This window comes from Aythya ferina (genome assembly GCF_964211825.1).
Source record: "Aythya ferina genome assembly, chromosome: Z".
Taxonomy (NCBI): domain Eukaryota; kingdom Metazoa; phylum Chordata; class Aves; order Anseriformes; family Anatidae; genus Aythya; species Aythya ferina.
The window spans coordinates 60,198,715-60,216,453 of NC_140299.1; the positions used below are offsets into that span (position 1 = coordinate 60,198,715).

The following is a 17,739-nucleotide window of genomic DNA, read 5'->3' on the forward strand; positions in this document are numbered from 1 at the left end:
TAATGATACTGGTCATGGCTAAGAAAACAATATGCCCATGATGAAGTCATTTAAAGGCTGGAAGGCTAACACTTGAGCACCTAATGCTAACTTTCTTCATTAGTTTTCCAAGTAGCACAGAAAAGGATGGAAATACTTGCAAGCATATTACCATCTTTGCAGTGGCTATATAATTTGGGATTTCAGACTGAACTTTCACAACATCTCTCAGCAAGTTTTGCCATTCTAATTCATACTCTGATGTTTTGCAAGATCAGTCATTACAACATACAACAAATTTTCATACATACAGAGGTGAAGAGACTTACTGATTTAAGGAAACCGAAGAAGGCTCAGCAACTTTCTTGCTCTCTCTTTGTTCCATCTCGAAAAAAGAAAAAAAAAAAAAAAAAAAAAAAAAAAAGTTGTTTTCCTCTAAATGAGGATGTGTGTCGTGTAAAAACAATAGCCTCTTTCATTTGGTGACTGCAAACATATTTGAGTTTTATGTATAGGGAGAATGGCAAAAATTTTGAAGAACTAGATTGTCATCAAATCTTAATGTAATACAGATTAATAATGTATTAATGTAATACATAAATAGCTTTTCTTAATAAAGAATGATAGATCAAGACCACTTCTAATTGTAGCTAATATAAATATATATAATTAAATGTAGTTTGTTTGATTTTGTTAACCCAATGTAACATTATCTCACAATGTTTTAAGAAGTTTGATATATTTTCATTTGAATAATGCAAATCCTGAATGTCCTGAAAGGATTTCTAGCTCATCTCCTGAGCTTTAATATGAGCCAGACATGGGAAAAAATCTTTATTCAGATACTGTGTTATTATACTGTGGTATTATCTCTTAGTATGCAGATGGTTATCCAGTGAGCACTGAAATTATGCAGCAAAAGCTACAGAAACCTGGAAATGATCAGCATTGACTTGCTCACCTTTTTTTTCCTTGAGGAAATAATGTCCAAAATCTGACGAGCTGCTACCCTGCATTGCAGTATGCTCCCTGATTGCACCTGTTCTTCTGTTATTCTAGAGAAGCTGGGACTATCTAGTGCTCTCCAGTGTCTTACAAACTGCAGTGTAACAAGGCAAACAGAATGTTAATGCAGGTTAGCAGATCATACTAACTTGACAGTAACTTCAAAATGCAGAAGGTAGATGGGAAGGAATATGGTCATCTGACTTGGATGTTTAATGGCATGCATAAAAAAGGGTAGAAGATGTATAATTGCTAAAAATACTAACATGCCAAGTACAAAACCAAAACCATACTAATAAGAACTTACAATTGTTCAGAAATATAAACTACTATTTGAATATATGTTAATTATGGAAATGAAACATCTAGATGTTTCCTTTGATTATCTCTGCCTGAATTATGCACAGAATGATTTTCCTTCTCTAATACACAGGAGGAAGTATCTTCAGATACTTTTGCACTAACATGCATTGACTACACTAGCAAAGATACACCTAATTAGTTTAATAATACTTTCTTTCATCAAGCCATTTTCAGAAACAGAACAGAAAACACCTTTTCAACAAATTTAGTGACGCTTCATTCTTCTGATTAGATGTGCTAAACAAATAACAGTAGTAGAGTATGCAGTAAAACATCCCAAAGGAGCTGTTATATTTCATGACAGAGACATTTCTGCAGGTGATGTGTGCACTACAAACATGGCACTGGACCATCCTTCAGGGCACACTGACACCCTTCTCTGTGTCCCTGTCACCAAATACGTACAAGCTATGCCTCCTCATGAGAAAGAAAACTCTCACACGTTAATGTTTAGACCCAGGGAGTGCTGAATGTGTTGTAGTGATTGGGCTGCACCTTTCCTGCAGTGCTGGGAGAGTGCAGTGGTCCAGAGAACAGTGCCTGCTGACCTTACACACTTTGTGCAAAAAGCAGAGTTGTGGAGCTCTTCTTTTGGCCTTCCTCCCTTTTATTTCACAACTGGATTTGGTCCTGACTGGTAAGGTGGGTTATTTAGATTCACTGAAAAGACTACATTTCCTCTGTTCCCATTTCTTCTTTTTCCACCATCTAGATTCAGAAGAAAACTGCATGAAGGGAAAGGATCTAAATGCTCTTTCTTCAATGAAAGTTCAAAGAAGCAGTGAATTAGGAATTTGTCCAAAAAACTTCAGGCAAGATACTTGCTCTGTCACAGGGAGAAAAAAAACTGAAGGTGGACTGTGGGTACCACAGACTGCTGAAGACCACCTGTTGTTCTTCATCACCTCTCTGTTTAAAAGATGATTCTTGCTCTTATTCCAAATGCTCACAGTTCAGAAATAACCTCCTGTCATGGTTTTGGCTAGGACAGTTGATTTTCTTTGTAGAGGCTCACACAATTCTGTGTTTTGAATTTATGAGGAAAACAGTGGTGATAACACACCAACGCTTTTAGCTGTTGCAGAGCAGTGCTCCCACAGAGCCAAGGCCTTTTCGGCCTCTGGTGCTGCCCTGCCAGCAGGAGGCTGGGGGTGCATCAGGAGCTGGGAGGGGACACAGCCAGGACAGTGGGTCTAGGCTGGCCGAAGAGGTGACCCATACCCTGTGGTGTTGTGCTTAGCAATAAAATCTGGGGTAAAGGAAGAGGAAGTTCGAAGTGATGGAGTTTTTCTTCCCAATAAACCATTATGTGTGATGAGCCCTGCTTTGCTGTGAGTGGCAGCACACCTGCCTGTTGATGGGAAGCAGAGAATGGATTCCCTACTTGGCGTCACTTGAGCCCGTGGCTTTTGCTTTACTAGAGAGCTGCCTTTATTTCAGCCCATGAATTCTCACACTTTCACCTTTCCAACTCTCTCCCTACCTCACCCGGGCAGTGTGCGAGGAGCAGCTGTGTGGTGTTCAGCTGCCCACCAGGACTAAACCACAACTGTCCTCTTGACACCCAACGTGAGGTCCAAAGGGTTTGAGATGATGACAGATATCATTGCAGTGTGGCGTGTGCTAGACAACATTTATAGATGTTGTAACTGTTTGGCTGCTAATTGGCAGGCTCCTGTGCTTGCCATACGTCTTGCTTGCCTTACTGCATGTTAGAATCCAGAATTTTATATTTGCTTTGAGTTAGTCCATTTGGTTATCTTTCACACAGGCAGAAAAATAGGTCTGACTGAGTCTCAAGGACCAACATGGCTTTAATATAAATAATGAGGACTAAGTCCCCTTCTTAATGTTAAAAGCAAAAATTTCTCCCTTCCTACATGGCTTGTCATTCAGACATGTAATACAATACAGAAGACAAAGACAGATGTAACCACAGATCTGGCTCTATACAGTTTCCAATGCATTTCATTGATACAGCTTAAGAGGAGTTTACTTAAAGCACTGCTAACAAGAACATCTTCCTTTGACTAGAAAATCAAAAACTAGCACCTTGAAATAGGATCCACCTACTAGCAAACAGGCTGGAATATGCACAGTATTTTCAAATCTGAGTCAGTGTTTCTGCAGCTAACAACTTCCTGCCATAACATTAAAGTAGCATTAGAAAAGCGTTTTGTGCATGTCTGGTTTTAGTAAGAAGGGAGAATTCCACTAATACATGGTGAAACCTTTCTACTCTGACAGAGGTGATCTTGTGCATTAACAGGTCACAGTACTCAATATACAATAAAGACTGACTGCCATAATTTTTAATCTCACAGATTTTCTTGCTATATCATGCAGCTGTAAAACAACCTCCAGCTCCTACCTGTTATTAATCTTACCACCATGGTTAGAACACTTAATTAGCCATTGCTTCTTTTCAGTTGGAAAATCTGACATAAAATTCCCAACCTTACTTTGAAAATATATTCTTCCCACTATATTAATTTTAATTGACTTCCTTGAAATCTTCTTAGAGGCTTGGGTTTGGCAAGCTGAAGACAGTTCTGCTTCACAGCTGAGAAAAGGGCTTGTTTTTACTTTGTTTCAAAATCTGATTAAGAAAAACAACCAACCAACCAACCAAAAAAAAACCAAACAAACAAACAAAAAAAAAACACCCACAACTGGACTGTAATCCTGTTTACACTATACTTCCTTTTTGTTACCTAGTAAATCTTTTCTTATTCCTGAAAGCTTTTTCTATGCCTCAAGAGCACAATATAACTCTGGTATGGATGAAAATTGTGCCCTTTGAATTTTGGCCCATCATTAAACTCTCATACTTACTAATTAATAACCATCATCAGTTGCTTTTTCTTATGATATACACCTCAAAACAAGGTAATTATCTACTGAGAGGCTTAACACTGAGAAAAATCAGTTATGTGGAATTTTAGGACTATGAAGATCTGTAAGTATAGATTTTGCTTATTAGCCTATGAAGAAAAAAGGCTTATTCTCCCCATAATATTCCTTCTCTTGCCAAAATAATGATGTGTCTTAGTTGTTTGCATGCACCATATTGACTAAAGGACTACACGACCAATGTATTTTCCTATCTCTTTTCTCTTGTGAATATCCTAAAACACACAACACAAAATGCAGGTGAAAGTGTAGATTAGAGAAACAAAGAGATAAAGTAAAACTCAAATTATGGAACTCTTTTGTTTTTCTCCTATCTTTGACATTTTTCAGATCGGAATACCTATAGCAACAAATTCACCTATAGCACTAAATTTACAGTATCACAGCATTACTCTGTCACACTGAAAGACTGCCCTATTAAAAGGAGAATGTGGAACGGAATTCCTATGGCTGCGTACATTTGTTTTATGAAAGAATAAATGTAAGTCTGATGCTGCTGCTTTAAAATGTGTCACTTACAGCGATAGTCTTAAATTAATTCACTAAAACACAATGAGCCTTTTTAGGATGGATAATTTTGCAAGTTCAAAACAAAAGATAATGTACCTGGAAATATATCTTGAAAGCATATATTAAAATTACATCTGTAAAAATATATAATTTTCTCAGCAAAATATCGTCCTTTCTATCACTTAAAATCATCTGACAGATTTTACTCTCACACATAGGAAAGAGAACTTTTTGATTTTTAATTATTACTTTATGGTGTATTTGAGGATTTATACATGAGCTCATGACAACATGTTGAAGCCTTATATTCCCTTGATTCTGACAGTTGCCAAATTCTGTTTTGGATAGCTTGGACAGGATTTAAATGACTAGGTAGCAGAAATTCCAGTAACAGCTGGGGGCACCTCGGGACTCCTGATCACTGATTTTACCCTTGATATTAAATTTACACAGCTGAAGGATACATAGAAATGACTGTCACCTGGTTTCTCTCCTGTGTTAATACAGCTCTATCCACTAATATTTGCTGACTGATCTATGGTTCACTATGGAAAAAAACAAACACCCATAATCAATTTAGAAAAGGCACTCTTTGGATACCTTCAGTTTTCAACAAAACTTCATCACCTCTGCCTCAAGAAAAAAATCACAGAATCACAGAATCACAGAATTTCTAGGTTGGAAGAAACCTCAAGATCATCAAGTCCAACCTCTGACCTAACACTAACAGTCCCCACTAAACCACATCCCTAAGCTCTACATCTAAACGTCTTTTAAAGACTTCCAGGGATGGTGACTCCACCACTTCCCTGGGCAGCCTGTTCCAATGTCTAACAACCCTTTCGGTAAAGAAGTTCTTCCTAACATCCAACCTAAAACTCCCCTGGTACAACTTAAGCCCATTCCCCCTCGTCCTATCACCAGGCACGTGGGAGAACAAACCAACCCCCACCTCACTACAGCTTCCCTTGAGGTACCTATAGAGAGCAATAAGGTCACCCCTGAGCCTCCTCTTCTCCAGGCTGAACAAGCCCAGCTCCCTCAGCCGCTCCTCGTAGGACTTGTTCTCCAGGCCCCTCACCAGCTTCGTCGCCCTTCTCTGCACCCACTCAAGCACCTCGATGTCCTTCTTGTAGCGAGGGGCCCAAAACTGAACACAGTACTCGAGGTGCGGCCTCACCAGAGCTGAGTACAGGGGGACGATCACCTCCCTAGCCCTGCTGGCCACACTGTTTCTTATGCAAGCCAGGATGCCGTTGGCCTTCTTGGCCACCTGAGCACACTGCTGGCTCATATTCAGCCGACTATCCACCATCACTCCCAGGTCCTTCTCTGCCTGGCAGCTCTCCAACCACTCATCTCCCAGCCTGTAGCTCTGCTTGGGGTTCTTGTGCCCCGGGTGCAGGACCCGGCACTTGGCCTTGTTGAACTTCATGCAGTTGGCCTCAGGCCATCGGTGCAGCCTATCTAGATCCTCCTGCAGAGCCTTCCTACCTTTGAGCAGATCAACACACGCACCTAACTTGGTGTCATCTGCAAACTTACTGAGGGTGCACGCAATCCCCTCATCCAGGTCATCGGTAAAGATGTTAAACAGGCCCAGCCCCAGTACTAAAACCTGGGGAATGCCACTAGTGACTGGCCTCCAACTGGACTTGGCTCCATTTACCACAACTATTTGGGCCCTGCTATCCAGCCAGTTTCTAACGCAGTGAAGTGTACACCAGTCCAAGCCACGAGAAGCCAGTTTCTTGAGGAGAATATTGTGGGTTACAGTGTCAAAAGCCTTGTTGAAGTCAAGGTAGACCACATCCACAGCCTTTCCCTCATCCACCCAGCGTGTCACTTTATCATAGGAGATAGGTTCGTCAAGCAGGAAAATGTTGTGGCTCTGGGACTGAGCCATGGCTCCGAGCTCCTCTTGCTTGTCCCTCATGCTGTGTGCGTTGGTGTAGAAACACTTCAAATCTGCTCCGAGGTACCTGACACCTCATAGAGCCGGCTGATGGGCCTCACTAGTACACAGTCCTTCGAATTTTGGCGTGCTGTCATATAGCTTATCACCAGAGAGGCTATTTTTATCCCCTTCCCCCTTCAAATCTAGTTTAAAGCTCTATTGATCAGCCCTGATGACTCCTGTGCAAATATCTATCAAAAATCTTTAAAAAATCTTTTAAAAAGCAATGCAAAGAAAATATCCTGAACATGCTCGGAGCAGGAAAGTACTGCTCACTCTAAATAGAAAAAGATTGTTTGGGTTTTGCACACTGCTAGGCTGAGATTTGTTTGTTTGTTTTACGGCCAAGTCTCATAAGATATGGAGCAGATAGTTCCCCCACAGAACAAAAGGTCACTCTGATGCTCGCTGAATCCAGGCCTGGAGAGCTGAGCCTGAACACTGATGCACTTGAACTGTACTTTCAGGCAGGATGGCATGGCACCATTGCACGCATGCAGAACGCCGGGGGCAGATTTACTTCAGACGAAGTATGAAAATTCAAGGGAACTGCTAGGGACAAAGTGGCGCCACATGCTGAGGCTATGAGGCCGTCGAGCACCAGAGCTAACCGCACACCAAGTGCCACTCGATAAGTGGAGTCACTGGTGCAGAGCCCTGGAATAGCCACGGCTGGTGAACTCGAGTAGAAGAAAAACTGCCTGTAGCAAGAGCTTCAGCTCAGCACTTCTAATCTGAGCCAGGACTGAAAAAAATAAGAGACAATAATCATATTTTTGCAGCTCTTAACAATAAAACAGCCCCCACCACTACCTCCTCCAGATGTTGTTAAGCACTGAACAACAAAGCATAGGGGGATGGAGGGAGTGGAACAGGAACCTTCTGTTATTTAAAGCAGGCATCTCCAGAGCAGTGAGTGTTAACAGGCAGCACCCCAAGTAACCTGAACTGAAATCATAAGACATGCACTGCCACAACTAAACATAACTACCCCTTCAACTTGAAGGAGGTTTTCTTCATGTTAAGTTAGCTGCTTTCACTACATGCGTTTACAAAATATATGTTGCCTGCATATCTAATAGCTGAAACAGATTAAAAATCTGCCAAAATTAGAAAGGCGCAAACAAAACAAAAAGACTATTTGTTTTAAACAAAACATCCAAAACACTCCACATTTTGAATTCAGAAAGAAAGTGCTTTATTATGTTTAATAAACAGTTCACATCATGAAGAAACTTTTTGCATAATGACTTTTGGATTTCTTAGAAATTATTCTAAGTAGGTAATTTGTCTATCCACTGTTATGGTCTCCTTTAGACTTCTAATGTAGATGCTTCCAGTTTACCAGTGCTTATAAAGACTATACAAACATTTAGTAGTAGCAAGCTTGCTTTTAACATTTGCTTTTTCATTCCCCTTGAATATTTGGTTTTACATAACATAGCAAACATTTTCTTCCAGTAGCTAGAAAGTTTACCAGAGAACTCCCTTTGAGCAAATTATTTTTTTTTTAATTTTTTTTTTTATTAGGAAAACATTATACTTTGCAAGGCCTTCAGATGAACTAGGCCCACTTTAACCAAACAATTTTAAATTTGAAGCATGAACCACTTAGTTTGCACAGCAATCTGATGCAATTTTATATACCAAAAAGTCAGACATTTGGACAAATAATCCAAATTTCTGGATCATGATTCTTCCTAGGTGTTACAGGACAATTCTGGGAACCTGAGCATGACCTAACATATACTTTTCAGACACCCTGCTGAAGGTCTTTCATCTGTAAGTGATGCCTCTACATTCAAGTTAAATTTGAACAAACAAAGCTTAAACACACTTCTCAGGAAGTTTTTTATTGGTTGTTTACAAATAGGAAGATGCCAGCAATAGACAAGGAGGTTTAACAGCTGCTTCTTTCTTAACTCAACACTGCTGGGTAAGTCTGGAATCAAACTAGCAAGAGCACTTCCAGATTTTGCCCCAGAAGCTGGAGTAATCCTCTTTACAAAACACTGTTCTTAAGGGATTAAATGAAGACCTGCACACTGTGCTATACTGTACTGTCCAGACTGAAACAGAACACAGACTGGTTTAAGTACCTGCATTTGCTGCAGAGTGAAGCTACTGATAAACAACACCCTCAAGAACAAGTCTGATATTACTAGGCAGTAAAACCCACCCTTCTGCTGATCTGCTCCCTCCCCCAGCTGGGAATATGAATGTCTTCATTTATACTTTATCTGAAATGTACCTACATCCCCTAAAGATCCTGGAACAACACTAAGGGCTGCATTAACTCTTTATCATCTGGAGTACTTGGTAGCTACAGATCATTCAACACTGGTTTCTAATAGAGATATGGAAAAATTATAGTGCTTCTTGGAAGAGAATGAAGTGTCCCAGTAAGCATGCCTGTAAGCATATGTTCAGCATATGTTCCTTATCACATTTTCCCCAATCCTGCTGATGGTAACTTCAGGGCCTATAGAGTTTTACTACAAAAAATAAGGAGCTGTGCTAACCACGCTTCTACCACTTTTCACCAATATCCAATTGTTGGCGTTTCCTTGTACTCCACAGTTTGGAACTGCATCATCTAAATTCTCATGAATATACCAATGTCAGCTGCTATCCATTCTTTGTTCTGCTGCACTCCACAAACTACACTATAGTGTATCCCTCAAAATAAAACAAGTATTACTATCTTTGACCACTATTTAAAGAAAAAAAAAAATAATATTTGTAAGGAATGACACTGATGACAGCAATAATCTAAGCACTAAGGAAGAGCTACTGTAATACTTTCTCAATCACTCTTCCTTTCCAAAAGCTTCATTCAAGCTAATAGTTACTGGAAGAAACTAATTGTTTTACAACTGTTTGGACATGATCCCTTTTATATTATTCCCACTGCAGGAATCACATGTCTATCCAAGAGCCACAGAAGAGATTTGCACAGGTATTAGTACATATCCACAGATCAAAATCTTAACTTCCTGCATTGTAAGAGTAACTTCGGTATACAAAAAAAACTTTAAGGGACATATAGCATTATTTAGAGAAATACTTTCTAGAAACTAGTCTTTTCTCCTTTAGAATATTAAATATAGCATAACCTACTGAAACAAGTACAAACACTAGAAACATTCTTTAATTTCTGAAATAGCTTCATTGGAGTTATCTTAATTGAAAAATACATTTGAATACATGGCTATTAGGTATGTAATGTTCTTACTACTTTGTTCAGATTTAAGACTCAAAGAGAAAAATATTTTAATTGCAACTGTTTTAGGAAAGTAAACCCACCCCTCATATATAAGAAAAAATAAATACATCTAATAGTGAGAGGGTGTACATGCATGAAGGAGAAAGTGCAGGAGACCTACTTAATACAGTGGAATTTAAGCAGAACTTGAAGGAAACAGCTGCCCAGCTTTTATGGATTCAGCCTCTTAGAAATTAAGAATATCATGTATTGAAGTTCCAAATTCTTATACTTATTCAGGACCTAGTCTTAAAAATAGTATTAGTATTTGTAAAAAAAAAAAAAGTCCAGGTATCAGCAATATAACAGCATTTCTGATAGTATGAAGAAAGTTTATATAGAATAAAGGGGTAAGATAGCGTTTCTCAGTGAAACTTATTTCCAGTGAAACCAAACTGTACTGTTGTCAAAGAAGATCTTTGCATTTGATGTAAAAAAGACATCCATTACAGTCAGTCATTGGCAAATAGATCAGTTATGAAAAACAGATAAGCATAACTTCAGTAAGCTACAACTGCACTGCAGTTGCAGGTACTTAGAGAGACAGTGCCACATTAATTATCTGTTTGGACAAATTTATCATAATACAAGCTTTAGACTTTAGAAATTTAAAGTATTGCAAACCTAAATAAGTTTATAAATTCTAGCATCTTCTTCTTAAACTGAAATATATAATATATGAAGTATTTTACATGTAATATTTTATATACAATTGTTTTTTCTTTTTTTGCAATTTAACAGGCAAAGTTAACATTTTTATTTTGGCGAAGGAGACTTCATTTCAGATGCTAGAGTTTGGAGCTCTTGTAACATTCTGAACAGAAGATGGAAGAATCATGATCAGATAGAAAGGGAGCAGTTGTAGCAGCTGTTTAAGGATGCACGGGTGCAAGCACGTGGCGACAAATAGGGCATGTTCCTGACTACAAGAAAGAGAGGAAAAAAGTGGGTCATTCACATAGTTTGCATTCCGTTTCATTGAAAAGCTGAAGTTTATGATCTACAAAGTATTAAATGTCTTAACAACAGTACTGTCTCAAAGCCACACTTGACAGGACAGATAACTGGAGCTAAGAAATCTTGCATCTCTGATGAAAGGTACATTTTGTTCTTATACCAGGTATATGAAGGTTACATCAGACTCCAGCAAGGTCTTCTTCAAAGTGAGGATTTTACATTTGGGAACTCTTTTGTTTGCCCCATTACTCCAATGAAAAACTTCGTACAACCCAAATCTAACAAAAGTATTACATCATAGTCATCGGCAAGAGCAGTTTACTGTGGCAGCAGAAGAAAGTAAGGCGTAATACAAGCAATATTTACCTTGAAATCAACACTATCAGGGTACAAAAAATATAAACCCACCAAGAATTCATGCTAGAGGTCATCTGATCTCCCTAGTCTGAATCAATTAACCTTTTTTGTTTAGTTCCTGAGGAAGCGATGCATTACCTTGTATGTTCAGCACTATTTCTAACAAACTAGTTGAGAGCCATCAAATCCAGGTTCATTCTGTCTGTAAAGCAGTGTGCAAGTGTGTGGACAAAAATACTAGTAAATCAATTACAGTTTTTAGTCTCATCTCAGCACGATGCTCAATATTTTGAGGGAAAAACTAATTACAAATGATTAAAAAATCTAATGCAATTGGTTTACTATAGGTTCACATTGTAAATTAGTCTACATGTATTCCAGCAGATTCTTACTTCCTCTTTGTTTCTTCAAGATTATCTGTTACAACAAATGGGCCTGACACATTCTGGCAGGACAGATACTTGGTTCTCTTCAGAGAAAACCAAGCCATTATCTTCACTTCCAGGAGGGGTATAGTAAAGAAAACTTCTCTTAACCAAGTGAAGTATAGCATCTGTCTTCTTCATTCTTACTGAAAGCAAACCAAGTTTTTCCACACAAAAGTCCTCTCCCGTTCAAACACCACTACGCTCCAGTCTACATAAATAAGCGTTCAGATTTAAGGATTTATAGTAATCAGTTTATTTATACTAATAATATTTACATTATTAACACCCATACCTAACAAAGGCCAGGTCATTCCCCTTCAGGTGATTATGGATATAAATTAATCTCCTCATTTGCATTAGAGCTTGGTCCCATAGTGCATATAAATAACAGGTAGGTATTTCATGGCATTTGCTCCTACTTCTTCTACAGGTTTTAATAGGTTTCCTACTAGGACACAAGTACTCAAAAAAAACAAAAACATCCTGTTTCAATTACCTTCTGTAACCAAAGAGTGACACAGAGCTTGTGAAACAAATGATGACAGGGTAGCTCTGTTATGATTTCATCTTTCACATATTCACTGAAGCAGATAGTACAGCAACACTGGTCTTGACCTACAGCCATGAAATAGAAAAAGCATTAGGTTTTGGGTGTTGTTTTTTATTTTTATTTTTACATCTAACATTAACTGAAGTTAAAAACAATATATACCAAAATTACCAATAATGCAATAATTATGAAATACAATCACACTTACTGAAGATTAATTTTCCAAACTGACCAAAGGTTATATTCAGTCTAGATCAAAATTCAAAACCTTACAACAGCCTTGTCAGCTGCATAGTGCATTAAAATACTATATCTATGCTAATATAAAAAGCTAAGTTTGATCTTATAAACTTTACAGAAATTAATTCTTAATTGTTTTGTCCATACCATTACGGTCATCCGTGATGATAATCTGTGGCAGACAATCTATGCTTTCTTTAGGAGCTGGTGGATGCGCCTGTTGATCATCAACTGCAAGAGACTCCAAATGTGCCAGAGCGTTCTGAAAAGGGTGAGCAGAGACCAAATTCTTACTCACTTTATATTTTTCCATATAAAAACAAATAAGAAAAGAAACCCTGTCAGACTAACCATTACATCATTTTTATTTTTGTAATGAATGAGCTGAAACTGAAGGTCAAAACAGTAACAGCTTGTTTTTAAGACTTCTAAAATATCAGTACAGACTCACAACTTATTCTGTAATGAATGTCTGCTCGTGTTACAAAATTTCAGAAAAGAGAACAAGTCAAAAATGCAATAAAACTTGCCAGTACATTTCACTACATTTCACGTTCCGGAAAGAAAAGTTTATTAATTTGTTTCTTGGCTTCAACTACAGCATTACTCAGATATGACAAATATCATGTACCTGGGCTAATGTAAGCATTCTCAATGGAAGCATTCAGGAAAAAAGCAGGATCCACAGAGATGTTTCTCATCTGTGTAAGATAGCCTGCTCTTTGAATTCATCCTGTTTTGAAACTTAAAATCTCATTTTTCATCATACAAAGCCACTATGAATCCAATGCCAAAGCAGGCCAATTTGATGTTTATATCATACATTCAACCACCTAAGACACTGGAAGGGAAAGGATCTTCAGCAAAAAAAAAAAAAAAAAAAAAAAAGCATAGCAAGAAAGCAAATATAGCAAATCCAGGTTCTAAGAAATGTACAAGATATACCTGATGAAGCAATCAATACAGCAATACAGCAGACTAAAACTGAAGAGTCACCAACACGTAAGCACTGAGTTCATATCCCGAATGAACTATGCACAGCCCTCAAGTACAACTACTTTCTATTCTAATCAGGATGAAATGCATTTATTCTAATAGACAAACTTCCAGGCAAGAATTTTAAGAGAAACTGCCATTTTTATAGTGTCAGTGGTTTACCTAATAACTGAAAAACAAACTAGAGAAACATTGGATTACTTTCAAGAGTCTTTCCTCTGGATCTTTACAGAAGGTTATCAGCTGCAGCCTGACTACATATCTGCTCGTCAAAGTGGCAAGGTAGCTCTGGCAACCATTCCACCTAACAGCTTTACACCTACAGTCAAATATTTGTGGCAACACAGATCAGCATGAGCTAACAAATACTTCAAGCTCCTACTGCCACAAGTATTCTCACCTAGAAATGCCAGTTTAAAGCAAACCCTGGAACAGTTTGGTGTGGTGGAGTACACAAGTCTACCTGCAAAACAAGTACCTTCCTCAAATTCAACAGCTTAAAACCGATCTGTTCTGCCACAACAGACAATGCTGCCTTACTACCATTAGGATAACTGTAGTATTTGCAATGGTGTTTTGCTACTGCTGTGAAGGTCTGAGAAAAACTTGTAGGTAGTAGTATTGTAGTTAATCTAATTAAATACTACAGCTGGAAAAGCTAGATAAGCTCCAAGGCAGACAGAAGGATGCAGTATTACCTGTGTCAAACCTCTGTGCCTATATCCAATATTAGCACAACAAAACAGAAAACAATTTACATTGTACTGCTTGCTTTTTGAAAGCTACATAACAAGCACCACAGATGGAAAGCCTCACAATGACTTTAAGTGATGTTTAAAACTACATCTTCAAAAAAAGCAAACCAAAGAAAGGTCCATTTAATAACTTTTCTAACTTTGGTTTCAAGGCTTCAGAGATACCCTAATTTTCTTATTTCATATGTGACTGTTTACTGCTCCATGTTGCATAAGCCACATGTTGGACACTGCTAAAACCAGGGGTGTTATGGGCTACAGGTGTGTGAGCACTTCACAGCTGTGAACCCGCACAGGAAATACTCAGAAATGAAAATCACAAACAATGCAGGCACACCCCACCTGCTCTATATTGCTACTCTAACACTCCCAGTTAAGTAACTTCTTTAAAAAGTGATAGTAAAAAAAAACAAAACAACCCACATACATAGGTCATTAAGGACAAACTACTTAGCAGAACCCAAGAGTCTTATAGAACATGGCTTTTTTTTTGATTGCTTTTAATATGCATTTGCTTTTTCTCCCTTCCAGATCTCACAGTTGTGACAGAATTCTCCCTTCCCTCATCACCCAGATATAGCAAATTTGTTTTGCTGGATAGTTTTTTGTTTGTTTGTTTTTCCCCCAGAAAACTGAGCTATAATAGAGTACAATAACAAGTAATGTCATCACAGGTGAGCTGTCTAGTTGAAGAATCTACTAGTTTCTTTAGGTAACAGAGCTGTGTGGGACTCACAAAGGGGGATTAAGTAAATCAGTAACAGGCTGAATAAGGTCACAGTTTTTGGACAAATTTTTAATGTTTTAATTAAGAACTCAATCCAACCTGTTCACCAAAACAGAGAAATAGAATCAGAGAATGGTTTGGGTTGGAAGGGACCTTCATGACTTTCTAACTCTAACCCCCTGCCATGGGCAGGGACACCTCCCACCAGACCAGGTTGCCCAAAGCCCCACCCAGCCTGGCCTTGAGCACCTCCAGGGATGGGGCATCCACAGCTTCTGTGGGCAGCCTCTGCCAGGGCCTCAGCACCCTCTGAGTGGAGAATTTCATCTTTATGTCTAATCTGAAGCTAGCCTCTTTTAGTTTTAAATCATTACCCCTTGTTCTGTCACTACATTCCCTGGTAAGAAGTCCCTCCCCACCTTTCCTGTGGTACTGGAAAGCCACTCTAAGGTCTTCCTGGAGCCTTCTCTTCTTTTTTTTTTTTTTTTGCTCACCAGTATCCCCAAGTCCTTCTCCACAGGTCTACTCTCAATTCATTCATCACCCAGCCTGACATCATCACCTATCATCACCCACTGACACTGGTGATTGCTCCAGCCCAGATGAAGGACCTCGCACTTGACTTTGTTGAACTTCATGAGGTTTGCAGAAGTCCACCTCTCAAGCCTGTCAAGATTCCCCCTCGAGGGCATCCCTTCACTCCAATTTGTCAGCCATACCACTGAGCTTGTCATCATCCACAAACTTACTGATTACACTCAATCCCACTGTCCATGCTGCTGACAAGTGTTCCATAATACTGGTCCTAATTCAGACCCCTGAGGAACACCACGTCACTAGTCTCCACCTGCACATTGAGCTACTGATCACAGCTTTTCCAGTGCAACCATAGAAACAGTTCCTTATCCACTGAATAGTCCATCCATCACATCCATTTATCTCCATTTTAGACAAGGATGTCATGCAGGACTGTATGAAGTGCTTTGCATAAGCCCAGATAGATGACATCAGTTGCTTTCCTCATACACCAGTGCTGTAAACCCATTGTAGAAGGTCACCAAATTTGTCAGGCAAGATTTGCCCTTTTTGAAGCTGTGACGGCTGTCACCAGTCACCTCTATTTTCCATAGCTTGCAGGGAAAGCAAGCTCCATGACCTTGCTATGCGAGACTGACTGGTGTGTAGTTCCCCAGGCTTTCCTTTTCCCCCCCCCTTTTTAAGCATGAGGGCATTATTTCATCTTTTTCAGAGACACAGTACTTTAAGCTAGCCAAAACTTAGACTTCTACATTATGAAACCTCTGGTGCAAAGATACTTCATCACCAAGAAACAAATGGGTTAGTTTAAAGTCACAACAGAAGCAGAGGTGCAGTGCACATCTTCCATAAGGTAGAATCAGACTAAGCAAGATTTAAATAACATGTTGGCCCTAAAGACAGATCTAAATAACACTAAACGCTAAAACACTGTAACTGACAACTAGGTGAAAGTATTTTTGAATACTTGGACCACAAATACCACAACAAGAACAAATATTCTATTGGAAAGCTGTTATAAATATACAGATAATATGCCTGGGTTCAAACAGGAAAAGTTGTTCATACAGGGAAAGGAAAAACACATGCAAGCAGTAAAATCCGCAAGGTGAAAGCAAAAGATGTACAACAAGCAGGAAAGGTATCTAGTGAACTGGAACCAAATCTCCCTGTAGAATAAGCAAGAAAAATGCCTAGCAAAAACAGAACAAGTCCGGATCTCCAAAATAAAATGCGCTATGTCAAGAACAGATGAAATCACTCCCTTTACTCTTGGGGAGGGAAACGAGAAGCATAGAATCACATCTTTATTCTTCATGACTGGCATTTTAATTTTTGTATCCTTCAGAGCTCTAAAGCCTCATCACCTTGACCTTAGTACCTAGGATATCCTTCCTAGTGATCTCTTTACCTGATATACATGTACAGTTAATTGAAACTGCAGAACAAAAATTGTTGTATTACATTTCCTATATAATGAATAAAAAGACTGTATTAAAAAGTACTGCATCAAAAATTGAATTTTCTAGTTTTAGAGAAGATATTTTCAAGAGTCTCTTATTCAAACTTGAAGTCTTCAGTTTGTTCTTCACATCACAAAATGTATTTATTTTTAAATAAAGTTCTTCCCCCCAAAAAAGTTTTGTATTCCGCATTTTGGATTTCTGACCAAGCACTGTGACCACAGTGAGAAAGATAAGGAAGAGGCTTTGTAACATTATGACATTTACGTCATTCACTGTTCCAGTGAACGATTTCTCATTTTTATATTTGTTGAACAGAATTCTACATCCTACGTCTACAGCTGCCTGATTACCAGGGAAGTTTATTTAGAGGTTGCTGTTCCAGCTTTCACACACAAATTTCTAGTCCTCGTTAATCCAGTGAGAGATAAAGTCACATCATATTTTATTAATACAGATTATATCAGAATAGCCATTCACAAGTCCAGAAAACATTATATCCTACATCTTGCTGTGATCGTTAAAAGATATGATCTCAAACAATCAAAATTAATTCTGGATGGATAGATAAGATGGGAGGTAATAACCCTTAAGAGAAAGGATATTAATTTTGTTTAGTCAAATAAAAATATGAGAATATCACCTTTAAAAGTTGCTTCTTAAGTTAAAATTTCGAAGAAAGAAGAGTACTGATGGATTTGATCTGAAAGGACACACTATATTCAGGAAAGACAAGG

General features: G+C 38.5%; 1 protein-coding gene across 2 annotated transcripts in view; it reads right to left on the reverse strand.

The window, feature by feature from the left end:
* Positions 1 to 7,901: 7,901 nt before the first annotated feature.
* Positions 7,902 to 17,739, reverse strand: part of PJA2 (praja ring finger ubiquitin ligase 2) — a 31,946-nt gene continuing 22,108 nt past the window's right edge. For both annotated transcript variants that reach the window (XM_084503185.1, XM_084503186.1), the window contains 3 exons: positions 12,672 to 12,786; positions 12,231 to 12,349; positions 7,902 to 10,915 (listed from right to left, as the gene is read on the reverse strand). In XM_084503185.1, the coding sequence (XP_084359311.1) occupies positions 10,865 to 10,915; positions 12,231 to 12,349; positions 12,672 to 12,786 (285 nt within the window). In that variant the 3' untranslated portion in view covers positions 7,902 to 10,864. The remainder of the gene's footprint in view (positions 10,916 to 12,230; positions 12,350 to 12,671; positions 12,787 to 17,739) is intronic.